The 17,520-nt window shown below is 36.8% G+C and overlaps 1 protein-coding gene across 1 annotated transcript in view; it reads left to right on the top strand.

The window, feature by feature from the left end:
• The first annotated feature begins 1,248 nt into the window (after positions 1-1,248).
• The window catches only part of LOC136255131 (uncharacterized), a 162,657-nt gene continuing 146,385 nt past the window's right edge, over positions 1,249-17,520 (top strand). Inside the window, exons 1-9 of the mRNA XM_066047851.1 lie at positions 1,249-1,255; positions 1,326-1,616; positions 5,263-5,595; positions 5,646-6,014; positions 6,072-6,362; positions 13,229-13,564; positions 13,615-13,983; positions 14,035-14,331; positions 17,132-17,461. Of these exons, the coding sequence (XP_065903923.1) occupies positions 1,249-1,255; positions 1,326-1,616; positions 5,263-5,595; positions 5,646-6,014; positions 6,072-6,362; positions 13,229-13,564; positions 13,615-13,983; positions 14,035-14,331; positions 17,132-17,461 (2,623 nt within the window). The remainder of the gene's footprint in view (positions 1,256-1,325; positions 1,617-5,262; positions 5,596-5,645; positions 6,015-6,071; positions 6,363-13,228; positions 13,565-13,614; positions 13,984-14,034; positions 14,332-17,131; positions 17,462-17,520) is intronic.

A 17,520-nucleotide genomic window follows, 5' to 3' on the forward strand; every position in this document is an offset into this window, starting at 1 on the left:
CACTTTGAAGATCAAGTCATAAACTCATGCACATACTCACATAGGACATGCTGACCACATACTTAACATTTGCCTGTAGTGATCTTCAAAGCGTCAACCCAAAATACTTTGAAAAACCATTAATTTTAGTAATTACAGTACTATAAATCACACATTGAGGTGCAAGCAAGTGTTAATAATATAAAAACTCTTGGTACAAGTAATGCATCTACTGTATATAGTGTAACTCTTCTATTCCCTGGACCATTGATGAAGTGTTCAGTTTTGAGAAACCACAGACTTGTCTTGGGCCCAAAATGTACGTACAATTATAAAGTAAGATCATGAGGCTATTAAGGTTCCCAGGTATCCTTTTTGAGGAGATCTATTGTACCTATGCAGCCATGTACGTAACTTGAATAGTGTAGAGTGGGGATATGTATGTGAGTGCACTACGGCGAGATTTTACTTAATAAATAAGGTATAACTGAAGAGATGGTACAACATTAATGTGTTTATGGACGCATGATAATCTCATTTATAGTCAACCTGTCTAATAAGGACCATTTTTGGATTTGCTAGAAAGGGTTGATGCTTTGGTGCTATACATTAATATCCAATTAAAGTATAAATTAGTTACAGCTTATAGATGGTCTTTCATTACAGGTGGTCATTAATACAGGTTGCATTGCACCTAGACACCTTCACTCTGTAAGACAAACTTGGCATAGCCTTGTTGTAAGTGGTTATTGGAGGTGTACACTCCAATACAGCAATAATAGACTGCAAATTCCACCGCATACCACAACATAATTCATTATATCTCTTGAGCCCATTGTGGTCCCACCACAAAAATTTTATCAAACATAGACTATGACCCAATCGTTATTCACAAAAGAATTCGAAAAATTTCAAACAGCATTTTTCAAAATATAAGGGATTAAAATTTTCAATGAAGTACTTTTGAACCATAATTAAGTAGATATCCCATAATTTAGGGATCACTGGAAAGGTCAATCAACAGTCTTCCATCACTGAAAATCATGTTTAAAAATATTTACACAGTACAAAGTTGCAGTTGATTTTGTAACTAGAGATGGACCAAGTTTTCATGAAATATTCAAAATATTTGTGGTCATAAATCAGAAACTATGGAATATATGGAGCTAAAAATTTTCATGAGTGATAAGCACCATAGGTACTACAAACACACCAAGTTTCGTCAAAATCCGAGAGGTGACCCTAAATTCCTTGTTGATTTGACATGGAATGACCCGTAAGCAACTTTATTATGTAGATACAATTTGTACAATACTGTATGTGTGTGGTTTAACTACTTTCTGCAGCTGCTCCAATGATAGATCGTATATCTAACATAACAACTCTTGTTGGTTCTTCCATTACATTATCTTGTACCTCACGAGGTTCTCCACCAGACACATTCACCTGGATGAAAGATGGTGTTCCAATGACACAATCCACTAGTATCACTACAGTGACTTATACTAACACTGATGCAGTATTCCATGCTAATTACACCATTGATAATACTACTATAAGTGATAGTGGAACATACACATGTACAGTGACTAATCCTATTGGAAGTGATAGTGAAACTATCACTTTTACTGTTAATGGTATGTAGCTCTATATGTACGTACATACAGTGTATATGTACATAGTTTTATATGTTATAATTAAAGCATCGCTGCGCGCTTGTACGGAAAATATAGCATAAGGGGGCATGTAAAGAGGCCAATATAGCATGAGGCAAAGCTGAGTGCTGTACGTATTTACCTCAAGACACCCCCCCCCCCCCCCCCCCCCGAATGTTGTATTTTTTGTACACACAAGCACAGGCAGTGCTTTGAATGTTTTATTGTACTTTCTGGTCATCTTGCTTGGAGCGATTTTCTTGGGTACCCGAATCACTTCAATTTTCAGTGATCAGACTATCAGTAAGTTGTCATATAATCTATCTGTAGTCATAGAATGAACTGGTAGGATTAGTTTAGCTAGTTTTAGAGTTTGACAGTGTCATGATCGTGATCCATCATGTCATCTGTGTGAGATTGTTGCTTCAATTTTCTGTGTCAGACCATCAGTAAGTGTTCATGTAATCTATTTCTAGTCGTAGAACCAACTGGTAGGATTACTCTGGCTAGTTTTAGCAATTTACAATGTCATGCATGTGATCAATCATGCTGTCTGAGTAAGTTGTTTTCATAACATTCCTTACGTAACTGCACTGCAAAACTGTACTGTATTTGTCCAAGTGTACTGTTATCTGCATAACTGTACTGTATTTGCCCAATTAGCCGCATAACTGTTCTGTATGACTCATACAGTACAGTTATGCAACTACTCAGTACAATATGGAAAATACAGCACATGGTGGCACTATAATCCTCCCACACAAAGTACAATAAATACAAGTAAAAAGAAAAATTAGCAATTTTATTAAGTTTGATTGGGGTACATAGCCATATAAAATGGTATAGTAACACAAGGAAAGTCACCTACACCTGCAGATGTACTAGTGGACATTTAATCCCTATACCCATGACTGAACTAGAGATTAAATGTCCACTAGTATATCTGCAGGTGTAGGTGACCTCCCTTGTTTCACTGCATATATGGCTATGATCCCTAATCAAACTTAAAATTCCTACTACTAGTTGTTTACTTTTTGTGACATTATTATGACCAGTTGAGCTAGTGCATACCGCATCAAAAGAAACAATGGCACCACACTTAATGTTTTCATCTGCATGTGCCCCAACTATTGATTACAGAAAAGCGAAGTAGTCATTACAGCTATGTTAAGCCTGTTGCACAGCATTACAAATGAAGGACGTTACAAGAAGCAACTCTGCAATTAATCCAATCACTATGAAAATTATGGAGAATTTCCATTACAAATGTAGGGAAGCTATACATCACATATTAGCCACCACAAATCAACACCTCGCACTGTCATCAAGAAGAAAGAGGACACAAAGGAGGACAAAGGTAAGTCCATGATGTGTACATTGTACTACATACTGCAGTATGCCAAAAGGGACCTGTCAGGATGAAGCATTGTCTACCAGTGAAAAAATCTAGCCCTTCTAGCATTAGCTATTATTGAGTTACGCTTGTCTGAAGGCATCAGGCAGGCAATTAGTAGTCAGTCAGTCAGTAGAAAATTCCATTGAACAATTTTTTAAAATTCTGTAGCAATTTATTGGAAGCAAATTTGGCCACTTTAAAGATACTTTTGGAACTTTCTAACTAACCAAAACAGCCACGGCACCACAAAGGTATTGTGAGGCTGGTTTCTGTTTGTGAGAAAGCGTAAACTTCCTCAATCCCTAATATATAATTGCTACCGTACTGTATGATATATATATATAATAGTTACAAATTTTTTAATGAATCACCTATCATTTCATTAAAGCAACAAAGATACTGTAATAGAGCACACAAAGCTACAATTTAGGACAAATTTTGCCCTACAATTAGTTGATTTTATTTCACAGTTTAAAACATTGGATTTGCTGTGATTCATAACTACATGTAGCTTATAATCCAATCTCAGAACTTTAAAATCTCTGGGGAGATGTTACCAAATCCCTTCTTTTTATCCTTATGCCTTTTTAAAATTTATCCACCAATCGCCATTATGTTCCATGATGTAAAAGATGTGAGATAAAGTGTAATAGCTAGTTGCGAATGTGCAGGAAAACAAGTTGATGTTGTGTTACTCCTAAAAACCAGGCACCATGCAGCTAGCCAACTCATTTGGAATTAACCAACCGTGTATAACTATGTAGCCATAATACATCAATTAAGTAATTTTGGATTTCTCAATTCATGAAATTTTGTAATTCTTCAATTACATTGCTATGCATTTGTAAGGAAGCGTTTGTTAAACGAACCGCTTTTAACAACATGTTACACACAAAATTATATTTTAAACTGTTTTATAGGTTAACTATCTTGTTTTTTTCTCACAAATTCTCTCGACAAAGCCTCAAAGCTGCTCTTCATTTTGTTTGCATACATAGGGGACATGCCCACTTTCAACTAGAAGGGATAGGTTATTCCTGGTAGTCTACAAGGCCTGCACCATTGTTTTTCAGTTGTTAAACACCTGTAAAACTTGAAGGGAAGATAATTCACAAAGTCTAAGGAGAGTCGCCACATTCATATTTCATTCAGCCAAAAAGAAACTACCTCACAGCAAAGTTTAGTAACTCATACTTGTGTGGAAGTTTAATACAGACTTCACTAGTTTGCTTTTACTTCTTACGTGCAAGCTGCTTTTAATGATTTTTCTCACATGGGTGTGTACGGATAGGTACACACACACACACACACACTTTTACAAGAACAATTTCGGTTAACCAGGCGGGCTGGTTTAAAAATACTTTGTTAGTGATTTGTGACACATTCTTAGAATGTAACATCAGATACTCTCCCTGCTTTACCATGCCAATACACAAAACTTGTAAATAACCCAAGTAGTTTTACTGTTGAAATGCGTGGACATAGATTGTCATGTTTCTATAAATTGTGTAATATACATGAACATCTTTATAGTATTCAGAGTTGGGATCATTACTTCTACTAATCTAACTTGCTACATATTGCTCATTACTTCTATACAATGTAGCACATTACAGTTACATACTACTCCCAGAAAAAAAAGCAATGTGTTACATAATACATGTTACTCTGAGGGCTATAATAAGTAATATTACATTTGTTCATTACAAGTTTAAATTAACTCCTAAATACAGGCTACAACTACAAGTGACGTGAGTGTGAGACACGTGTTTCTATGTTGTACCTTATAAGCATACTTTGTTGCAGTATATATTGGCCTCAAGGGCACTCCCCATGCACTGTCACTCTGTTCTTTCCTGTAAGGCCATTTTCCTGTCAGGGCTCAAAATGCAACCAATCATGTGCTGGATACAATGTGCATTAAAGTGTTACAATTTCCAGATATATATTACTTGTTACTTTGTCATGTAACATGTATATTACTCATTACTGCAAAAGTAGTAATACACATTGCATTTAAAATGCACTACCCCCAACTCTGATGGTACTGCGGTAAGGCTGACTGTAAAATGCAACCTTCACCATGTCTACTGTGCAGTATTACATCGCTGTATGATAACCATAAACAAAGGAAGCGGTATAGATGTTTTGTACTAGAAATGTCATTTGTTTCATTGCTTATGAATTTATATGCTAAATCTTCCTAATGTATATATATATATTTCTTTTTAGAGCCACCAACAGCCACCATAGTCAGTAATCCATCTGGTACACCAGTGAATGGATCTACTATCACATTTGACTATCCCATATTGAGTAGTATCACTCTCACATGTGTGGTAGATCCCTCACCATCAAACACCATTGATTACCAATGGAACACTACAGGATGTTACAATAATATCAATTATAATTATGGTGTTCCTAGTTGTTTTCCTGATGGTCAGATAACACAAAGTGTAGCTGACAATGATCTGACTGCAGAGGATGCTGGTACCATCACGTGTAGTGTAACAATTAATGATCAGGTATATACTAGTGATCCATTAACACTACGTGTATCAGGTAAGGATACCATTTTTTTGCAAACTTAGTGAAGTAAATACATATTGCAGGTATTACAATAACTGGAGTGGTGAATGACAGTAATGCTACTAGTGGTAACAATCAATTTAGTGATTATTCATACATTACTGAAAGAGGTGGAACTGGTTTATTAGCAAATTGTGTCACTGGACTTGGTCCTACTGACAATGATAGCAACACTATATTAGGTGGATGGTACTTTTATGGTAGTCCAGTAACCAATCAAGAATGTAGTGGTGATGATGTAACAGTGTTAGACAGTGAATATGTTGGAGTTACCCAATTACAACAATGTGGAACATTCACTACTGCTACAGAAGGTGTTTACACTTGTATGGTATTGAACAGTGCTATGATGCAGCAGAGTATGAGATTGGGTGTGTACTTTAATGAAAGAAGTAAGAAGCTTGACTGTGTATTTGTAAATTAATTATATCTTGTTATTCTCTCTGTAGCTGCCCCAATGATAGATCCTATACCTAATATACTAACTGTTATTGGTTCTGCCGTTATATTGTCCTGTACCTCACGAGGTTCTCCACCAGACATCTTCACCTGGATGAAAGATGGTATTCCACTATCACAGTTCACTAGTGTTACTACAGTGAATTATACTAATACTAGTGCAGTATTTCATACTGATTACACTATTGATAATATTACTATAAGTGATAGTGGAATGTACTCATGTAATGTCAGTAATCCTATTGGAAGTGATAGTGAAACCATCAGTGTTGCTGTCATTGGTATGTAATTTATGGTAAATGTATCATTATATCTACAAATATTTTATGCAGTATTAGATAATGGTATGCATAATATGCGTTGATCTTTGGAAGATAATGAGGTCTTTGCAAACCTCTAAGGGACCTGATAGCAGATCCTTAAAGTGGTTAGAAACCTGCTAACCAACTGGTTAGAAACCTGCTAGCAAGCAGAAAAATTCAAGTATTGCAAATCTCACTTTCGATCACTGATTTGCCATGCTCTTCCAAGCATATCACAGGCCCGCAGTGGGCATTGCCATCCTTGGCAAGCTATGCTGACTTGAAATCTTTAAAACTGTCTATCTCGAAACTTCTAATGTGCAATTTGGATCATTTATCATTTTTCAAAAATCCAGTCATTTATAGGACCAGGAGACTTAATTACTGATGCTGAATTTTGTTGCAAGGCAGATTTTTCATTCAGTGATTAGAGTACGTGGGCAGCCTATGATAAAAATACTCTAATAGAGCAGTCACGTACAATACTCAAATAATGCAGTCGAGTGTGTCTGAAATGTACTAGGCACTAGTAACTATATTAAACACACTAGTAATGTAAATTCTAATTCATGTTGGGTGTCCCTGTGTACATGTGTGACCGGATCTGTAAGAATCCCATGTGTCAGCACAAGCCTAACTTTACAGTGCAATACAATGGATGAAATATTTACGTAACTTAAAAAATTCCATATTGTTGAGCACTTGTTTGCAATGAAGGAAGATGTTAATGGCAAAAACCTTACAACATCGTTATCCCCAATGCAAGAGGAGTTCCAAAATCTTTAGTTTTGTGTCAGTACTTCCAAGGAGACAGAAGATATGGGGCATAAGTCTGCTTCGCATTGGACGAGCAGTTAACTATCATTTTTTTCTCATGTTTTCACCTTTGTCCTGGTCATAGGAAGGACCTGGAAGAAACAACTTACCCAGCAATGGATTTAACTGTTCATGGAGAACCTGATGGTGTACGTTTCATCTTGGTAACTGATTGCATTCATTAGTTATGACCGTTTATGTACATGCCTGTGGTTAATTTTCCGTATAGTCACTGTACTAATAAAATTTTCTGCTGATACCACTTTGTAGGGCTGTAACTATGAAAGTTTGTGGTTTCTAGAGCTAAACCTTTGGTTGACCATTCCTTTTGCTATCTGTGTAATAAAATAGAATTTGAAAAATGCACTAACATATGTGGTTCTTGCAGATCTGGTCACATATTACATATGCACGTTGCAGTTTAATCAGGTTCACGTGTATATATACCAAAACATACATAAAGACTGCAAAAATTGCTCTACCCTAAACAACCTTCATTATCAATAAAACAAAGAATATGAAAGGTTCAGTATGGACATTACAATAAACTTTTAAAAGATGGTCACTAAAACCTATGTAAAGAAAAAAAGATAGTGATTAAAAAGGTCTGTAAAAAAGAATGTGACCAACTCAGGAATTGAACCCTGGTCATTTGTGAAAACCTTTGCAACTTGAGACTCATGCTTTAACCATTGTGCTACCATTAGGATATTTTGGACAATTATAGTACTTATGTGTAATATCTGCTCATATCTGCTAAAAAGCAACTTTTCACCAATACTGATATCGTGATATCGGTACTGATACTGATACCCATATTGATATCGGTGCACCTCTAAGAATGATGGGACCAAGCATTATTGGAAGAAACCTTACACTGCTAGAACTGATCACTGGACCAAACATTAACAGAACTGTACTGTTTCTTGACGTTAAACCATTGCAATAGCTAGTACAGTATCACTGTAAAGCTTAACTATTCCATTATAAGATTTAGCAGGTGAAGTGTAATACTGAATGATGTGCTTTTGTATTAGCATGTACCAGTTATCACAGGGTACAAGGTATTGTCCAGTAGCTGCTCTGCCTAGCTGTATGTTAGTTACGTATAACCCAGTATGGCACTTGATACTCCCTTACACTTGGATTTGACAAAGAATATAGCACTCCCTTATTGAAATCCTAGACATGATATAAAAATAATGTGCAGCTTCTCCTTTTGTATTCATCCTCCAGTGTCTAACTGATGAAATAGACGAAACAAACAAGCTTCACATGATACATTATTTCTGTGTGTTGTGACTGTTAACAAATAGGTATCCATGCAGATTGCTATGGATTGATAAATAAGTATTACGATTAACTGTAGATAAACAACTTATCATAACTGTTTCAAGACACACACACACACACACACACACACACACACACACACACACACACACACACACACACACACACACACACACACACACACACACACACACACACACGCACACACACAGAGATTAGTTTCACAACTTCTTTGTTATAGTGTCAAATTTCTAGAAGCTTCTGGAGTCAATCAATTTAAATATAATTATTGAATATCTATACATAATAATGAAATGGCTATAGTCAAAGCTGTCAGAATTAAAATATTATGTTGATCCATATCTACATCTTATATTACCATAATAAAATTAAAATTAAAATCAACTTCTTGACTAAGACAAACATCATTTCCACAATATTTAATTCAACATTGTTGCTTTAATTATATATTTCATTAAGCATTAGACTTTTTTATTATTTACCATTACTGTGAAACTTCGCTCAGTGAAGGTTATACACAAATGTACAATACGACAAGATCATACAATTATTGTGCTATCAAAGTAATTATCTAAATTATATATTATATAGACTTTAAATAAAACTGTTATTATTAACGGTCAAAAGTCTGACTACCTATATTATTTTAAAATGTTTAAAATGAAGTAGAGATCCAAGCAATATAAAGTAGGAAAACTAGAGATGAATGATGATGGTATTACTGCATTGCTCTGTAAGAAAATTCTTACATTGGCATGTTATAACATTTTATTTTTGTTTAATGTCAAATTAGGGATTTTCCCACTGAACTATGCTGTAATATCTCTTGTTTCACTACTTTTGATTGCTTGGCTCTCTACTTTATTTTTAAATTAACAATTTTGTTAAAGCGTACACACTTGCCCTTAATGAAAAAAAACAAGAAGTCAAGATGTTTAAGTACTGGCTGAATACAGAGGAAATCCCAGATCCTAGGTTGCGTGGCTCCTCAAGCACTTGCCTAGACTGTAAGCTGTCTGTGGATCAAGTCAACAAATAGCCTGGGATTTTTTTTCTGCTTTCAGCATAGTTTCCAGTTACAGGTCTGACTCCCTGCTTCACAGGCTAATTGTTAGCCTCCTTGCGGGTTACTAGAGGTATAGTTGTGTAATCAATAAATTTGACTGTTTTATTAGGGTAACTGCTGTATTAGAGTATCTCAAGTCAGCCTTATACCTACTGGCCACTATTTCATATTTCATTGTGCTAACATTGTACAGCTACACTAATAATAAGGGTGTGTGGTCATTGTGATCGAGTAAATAAATTGTTTAGAGGTGTGGTCTCCGTGCTTGATTGTTATCAATCAACAGTGGGTGTGGTCTCAAATATATTGTGAAGTTACAAGTACCTACACTTTAAATAATTTTGTGGTATATAAGTATGCTCAAGGAAAGTGTTAATATGGAAAATTTATGCCTTGATATGATTTCATTGCATTGAAAAGATGATGACCAGCCTGATTGAAGATAAAAAAGCTCAGAGGGCACACACTCATCAGAACCCCAAAAGGCACATGCCACTGGTGAATTTGTTATTGTGGCATAAAATGATGGTCATGGGCTGCTTCATTTGGCCTCCAGCCTTGCAAATGTGGTCAGGAAGCATGGCAGAAGAAAATTCAAGATTTGATGATATTTAAAATATCTGGCTGCCTGTAAGAGTTTTCTTTGTTTTGTGATGCTGTATTTGATGTTAGATGGACTGATATTGCTTTGCAAAAGTGATTTTCATTGCATAAGATATCTCTGTAGGAAGTGGGATTTTAGGCAGCATACTGTACATCAATCCCTACTTAAATAGTACTAAGTTTAAGACCTTAAACCAAGTTAATGTAGGTAGGGTTGCAGTTAAATAGTAATTGAGTGAGTCTGTGTTGCTAATTGTAGTTACATCACGTGCACACATGTGTGCACTTATTGGAAATATACATGTGATAAGTAGCACCATGTGTCATAGCAGTGGCCTGGAGTAAAGGCAGCTTGTAATCTGCCCACCCACCTCCCTTTCACCAGATCAGGGTAGCTTTACACCCTGTACTCCGAAATGTTTTATCAAAATAGTAAAAATAGTATTTAGCACGTATGAATTGTACCAAATATACGGGGTATATAGATACGGTGGGACCTCAATCATTCAAATGTCATTTGAACCCAGGATTATCCTAACAATATAAGTGATTGTTCTATCGGAGTAATTTGGCATTTGGTGTTCTATTAGAGTAGTGTATGTTTTATTAGAGTAGTTAAGCACAGCTTTGTATGTTGATGAACAGACTTTATGTGTTTGGGAAAGTTTGCTCGTCCGGGCACTTTCATGATTGGTATAATGGAATTTCTATGAATATTGTGTTGTATGGAATGTATTGTATGGATTACATTGTGTAATACGTATGTGTACATAAAAAGGTGTTAGTATATATGAGTACTACATTAAGGTGGGTACACGTAGATTCTGTTTGAGTGCACGTATGTACAGGTATGATCAGTTTAAACGCATTAATCACAGCGATAACACGTATATTCTCACTTTTCACAGTGACTTTTTTTACTACAACTGTCTGTCTATTGTTTGTTGTTACTACAATAATATATGTGGTGTGTCATCTGCTGTCATCATGGCATCTGCCTTATAACAAGGAAAAACAATAGCCTCATGCCAACAGACAAACAAAAAGAATGCACACTTTCCTTGGTTAGACCTTAAAGTTGATCACGTGTTCCTTACCAATAGTAGATGTGCATCTCTGCATGACAACATATCTGTACACAGTTACAGTTATAAATTTATACGATGCCCGTAAACAGGTACGAATGACATGCTTTGATTATAATGGATAGATGGCATGTGTGAATAATTGGGCTATTATGTATGGAATTTATTTGGTGACGTTACTGTTCATTGCTTGCCACTGTTGGAGTGTGTGTGTTTTTATGCATAAGTTTATATTTCTTATCAATTATAGATCTGCAGCTGCATGGCAACATATATGATGCTTATATGTACCTGCAAATGATAGATACATATAATACAAATGCGTAATCAGTGCATGACACCTGTATGTATACAGGCCTACAAATGAATATAGCATACATATATTAATGTTGATACTACTGCTGCATAAGGCTGCTTGCTGTTGTTCATTAATTGCTGCACATGTTACCCAGTTTGTGTGTGTGTGTTTGTGTGTGCTATTTGCTGCTATTGCAGAATTTACAATGAGAGAATGAAACAACTTCTATACCTCTGCAGCTGCATGGCAACCTAGCTACAAATGGTAAATCGTGGACTGAACGAACTTTACAAAACAAATTGTATATAGTATGTGGGTCCGCAGCTGCATGGCAACCTAGCTGCAAATGGCTTACATAATTGTGTGCTAACTTGGCCCATAGAATTATGAATTCAACCAACTTTTCAAAAACGAATTGTATATAGTACATAGGCCCACAGCTGCATGGCAACCCAGCTGCAAATGTCTTACATAATTGTGTGCTAACTTGGCCCATAGAATTGTGAATTCAACCAACTTTACAAAACAAATTGTATATAGTATGTAGGTCCACAGCTGCACGGCAACATAGCTGCAAATGGATGTGCACTTGTTCAGCCCTTAGAATAATATACTAAAACTAGCTACCAGCTACACCAAAAATTGTGTGTAGCTGTGATACGTAGGATGGCAACATAGCAGCACAAATGCATGTCCGTGTGGCCGGTAGAGTAAAACAAGAATACAGGCACATGGTCATCCATGAGGCTGTAGTAGGTCCACAGTTGCATTGAAACATAGCTGCAAATTTGTCAATTCCCTTGTGGAATATGACAGTACGGGATCTCAATAGGGTCTTACTGCAATGATCCTCCTACAATCTATTTGTTTGTTTGCAATAGCAAATATGGACAGGTCATCCCCAAGCCATTAGGTTGGTTGGTAAATGAAACCAGTGTGGTACTTAGGTTTGCAGTATTATACCAGTAGAAAGTACTTTGTGAATACTGGAAGTGCTGCAGTGGGACTCTGGGAACCGTACATTTACCAAACCCAACCACCATCCTAGGATAGGGGTTGTATCCAAGGACCATTAGTCCTTGATGAAAGTGCAATTTTGTTCTACAACTACATCAGGACTACTCTTACATCATCACAGAATTATATACCATAATTATTTCCTTGGTTAAATGTTTCACCTTTAGTCGCCGCATTTGAATAGTGGCCATACTTTGTTAATATAGAACATAAACACCACCCTTCAATAAATGTTGCAGCTATTACTTGCATTCATAGTCCTCGATTGTTCTAAGGAGTAGTTTGCTTATTCTTAGGTTAGAAAGGTGAGGATGACTATCCTGTAGTATTATTCAGTATTATTCAGTAGCATTCTCAGCAAGGAGAAGAACAATAGTCACTCTGCATCTTGTATCTAGAGGCCATATCTTTCATCTGCTGTTCTCTTTTTGTGCTCATCACAGTTAAATTTACTAGAGCTTTTCAACATGGTATGTACTCCACTAGGTTAATAAGTGTAGCTGCTGTGTTTTAACCAAGTAAATACAGTAATCTTTATGCACACTGGATGTTGTTATAAATGTACAATTTGCTACAATTAATTATGTAGATGAAAACTAAACACAGCAAATATTACATATGCATAAGCAATGTATTTTTATTACAGAACAGCCACCAACACTCACTATAGTCAGTGATCCAGCTGGTACACCAGTTAATGGATCTATTAACACCTTTGACTATCCCATATTGAGTAGTGTCACTCTGACATGTATGGTGGATCCCTCACCATCTAGCACCATTGACTACCAGTGGAACACTACAGGATGTTACACTAACATCGATTACAATGGTGGTGTTCCAAGATGCTTTCCACATGGTCAGACAATACAAAACGTAACTGGTAATGATCTGAATGCGGAGGATGCTGGTACTATCACTTGTAGTATAATAATTGATGGTGAGATTTATACTAGTGATCCATTAGCACTTCATATATCAGGTAAGGATATCATGTAATCATATGTGCAAACACCATGTACTGTATATTAGGTATTGCAATGACTGGAGTGGTGAATGACAGTGATGCTATTACTAGTAATAATCAACTTGAAGATTACTCATACATTACTGAAAGAGGTGGAACTAGTTTATTAGCAAATTGTGTCACTGGAGCTAGTCCTACTGGTAGTAACAACAACACTTTATTAGTTGGATGGTACTTTGGTGGTAGTGAAATAGCCAGTCAAAGGTGTCGTGGTAATGGTGTAGCAGTGTTAAGCGGTGATTATGCTGGAGTTTATCAGTTACAACAATGTGGAACATTTACTACTGCTGTAGAAGGTATATACTCGTGCCAAACATTCAACAGTGAATTTTTTCAGCAAGTAATAAGATTGGGTGTGTATTTAGATGGAAGAAGTAAGTGTAACTCATTTAACTGGTCAATTCTTTACATGTCTCTTTTTGTAGCTGTTCCGATCATAGATCCTCCATCGCCATCAAACGTGGTAATTGCAATTGGCTCTTCCCTTACAATGTCTTGTACTTCACGAGGTTCTCCCCCAGACAGATTTATCTGGAGAAAAGATAGTGGTCCAATAGTACAATCCACTGCTATCACTAGAGTGACTTATAACATCAATGATGCAGTGTTTCGTGCAAGCTACTCAATTTACAATGCCACTACAAGTGATAGTGGAATATACGCTTGCACTATGGCTAACCCTATCGGGAGAGATAGTGAAACCATCACTGTTACCGTTGTTGGTATGTCTGATAATTTTGTATTAGTAAGATTTAAGCTTTTATGGTGAAAACCTTATATTAATATTAAACATATACACAAATTCAATTACCAGCAACCATGATATGGTATTATATTAGTCATATTTGTGTCCAGCTACATAACACATTAAGATGGGTCATTCAGTATTTTTTTATGCTCAATGGTAAACAACTTTCATGTACTATTCACTGTGTACAAAACATAGTGACTTCCACTATACTACACTGAATCATGATCGGTAGTATAGACCATCAATCATTTGCCTGCCTGCCTGCCTGCCTGCCTGCCTGCCTGCCTGCCTGCCTGCCTGCCTGCCTGCCTGCCTGCCTGCCTGCCTGCCTGCCTGCCTGCCTGCCTGCCTGCCTGCCTGCCTGCCTGCCTGCCTGCCTGCCTGCCTGCCTGCCTGCCTTCAGGCAAGCGTAACTCGATAAAGGCTAAGGGTGCAGGCTTGATTTTTTCACTGTTCAATGTCGCTTCATTCCGAGACATGCCTTTTGGCATACCACAGTACATACGATGCACGCATCATGGACTTACTCCTTTGTGTCCCATTTTTTATGACAACCCAAGGTGTTGATTTGTGGTAGTGTGATGCATGGTTTCCATACATTTGTAAACGTGAATGGTCCGTAGTTTCCGTGGTGACTGGATTAATTGCAGATGCGCTTACTGTTCTTCATTTGTAACGCTGTGTAATGGAAGTGTAATTGCCACTTAACTTTTGAGTCAATTGATAGTTGGGGTGCACGAATTGTCCATATTTTTCATGGTGACTCCAGAGGCGCTTCTACTGTTCTTTGTTTGTAGCACTGTGTAATGGGCTGAACATAGCTGAAAGTGAAGTGTAATGGCAGCTTCACATTCGAGTCAACTCTGGGGCGCACGTTCAGACAAAAACATTAACAATGGCTACATCCTTTTTTTGATACAGTATGCACAGGTTCACCAGTCATAATAATTAATGTTACAAAAAAAGTTAATGAACAAGTATAAGGAAAATTAGGAATTTTAAGTTTGATTAGGGAACATAGAATAAAGTAGGGAAACAAGGGAGGTCGCTTACACTTGCAGATATACTAGTGAACATTTAATCCCTTATTAAGTCATGGGTATATACTGAAGTAGGGATTAAATGTTCACTACTACATCTGCGATCTCCCTTGTTTCCCTACTTTTTTTTCAATGATCCCTAATCGAACTTAAACTTCTAATTTTTCCATCAATATGATTCCAAACTGAACTATAACTTGTACAAACCATTCAATACTCATAAGTACTAAACACTTCGGAACTCAACAACGTACTTTATAACAACAAGTTGATGTTCTGTTGCTACTTCTAAAAACCAGGCTTTCAGCTTAGACATCCCTTGTCACATAATAGGAAATTAATCAGCAATAATTTATATAAAACAATACATGCTATGCTATTTTAACCTCACACAGCTAGACCTTTTTCTTTTTTCTCTGTGTGTGGGAGAAAGATTCTGGTGTACGTATTTAGCATAATGTAGCACTGCTGTTCTGCAGCATGGCTTCTGATTGGTTGATAGGCTGTAATTATAACAGAGATTATTGTAAAAATAAAGACATGTAATAGATAGAGCCCCCAGAATCTGTCAGCCACAGAATAGCAATTCTATGCTATGTTCACCAGACCCTTTCTTTTCCTCCCACACACAAAATAAAACAAAGTGAATTGCCTATGTAAGTCTAAATTAATGGTATTGTTTGTTTAACATCTCAGGCAATCCAGAGAACACCAACACTTTAGCTTAAAGGCTAATTGGGAGAAAAAATTGGGCAAGTCCAGGACTTCACTGGGGCATGCAAAATCTCTCAAGCAAAGAGGTTAGGGTGTTGCTGTAATCTCTGCATTTGATCAACTGCACTTGAGAGATGTCTATGCCCGTCAGCGTTACAGTTATTCTTCAGGCGGTATTACTCTGCCCCTCCATTCTGGGATGCCAGGTTGGTTGTTAAACACAGAAGATAAAAGTTTAAAATGGGTGGGGTGGGTGGGCAATCACAGGATGACTTGCTGAACACCCAAATCGAATACTAGGTGCCAATACAGGCTGCTGAATGGCAGGTGCTACAACTCGTTGTGTGAAACTGCTATCCCATGTCATACAGAGAGGTGGTGCAATGCTTCATTAGTACATTCCAGATGAGCCGCTTGCACAGTCTGCCCTATGCCTTCCCATAGTGCCTATTCTGTTAACTTAAATTTGCAAAGTATTTTAGCTGGCTGGTTTTTGATTTGTGATAAAACATACAATTAACATCATCTATGCAAAAGTAGCCAAAGGATGTGGCCTCCCTAAAAAGCCAGTGTAAAAAGGTTGTAAAACCAATGGTGGCAGCCAAGAAATGGCTGCAATCACGCTAATGTAAATAAATAGAATAACAATGTGGCAATTAATGATCAATATTACAATTGATTGACATTAATGTCATTGCAGCCATTCCTTGGCCACCTGCCTACCATCTTTGATTTCACGATTCTTTCACTCTGGCTTTTTTTAGAGGCCAAACTTTTTACACAAGCATGTCCAGTTTCTATGTAACTACCTTTTCTTGGACCGACATAGAACATTTTGGTAGATAATTGCATCGTGAAGCCTGATCATTATTGATACAGTCTACAGATGTGAACATACAACTGTAAATGCAATCAACACTACAGCCATGTTGTAATTTTTACCTTACCAGTTTTACAATTCTTATTTGTAATAAAATACTGTATTCAGCCATCAGCATATATTACTGCTTATTGCAGAAGATGCAGTCTCCATAGTCAGTACTCCAGCTGGCATACCAGTTGATGGATATAATAACACATTTGAGTATCCCCTGTTGAGTAGGGTCACTCTGACATGTATGGTGCACCTCTTACCAATAAACACAGTCACCTACCAGTGGAACACTACAGGATGTTACACTAACATCAATTACAATGATGGTAATCCAAGGTGTTTCCCACATGATCAGACAACACAAAGTGTAACTGATAATGATCTGACTGCAGAGGATGCTGGTACCATCACTTGTAGCATAACAGTTGGTGGTTTGACCTATACTAGTGACCCAGTAACACTCCATGTTATAGGTGAGGATATTGCCTGCTTATATACATACAAATAATTATGAACTATGGTATTTGCACTG

The sequence above is a fragment of the Dysidea avara genome, chromosome 5 (genome assembly GCF_963678975.1).
Source record: "Dysidea avara chromosome 5, odDysAvar1.4, whole genome shotgun sequence".
Taxonomy (NCBI): Eukaryota; Metazoa; Porifera; class Demospongiae; order Dictyoceratida; family Dysideidae; genus Dysidea; species Dysidea avara.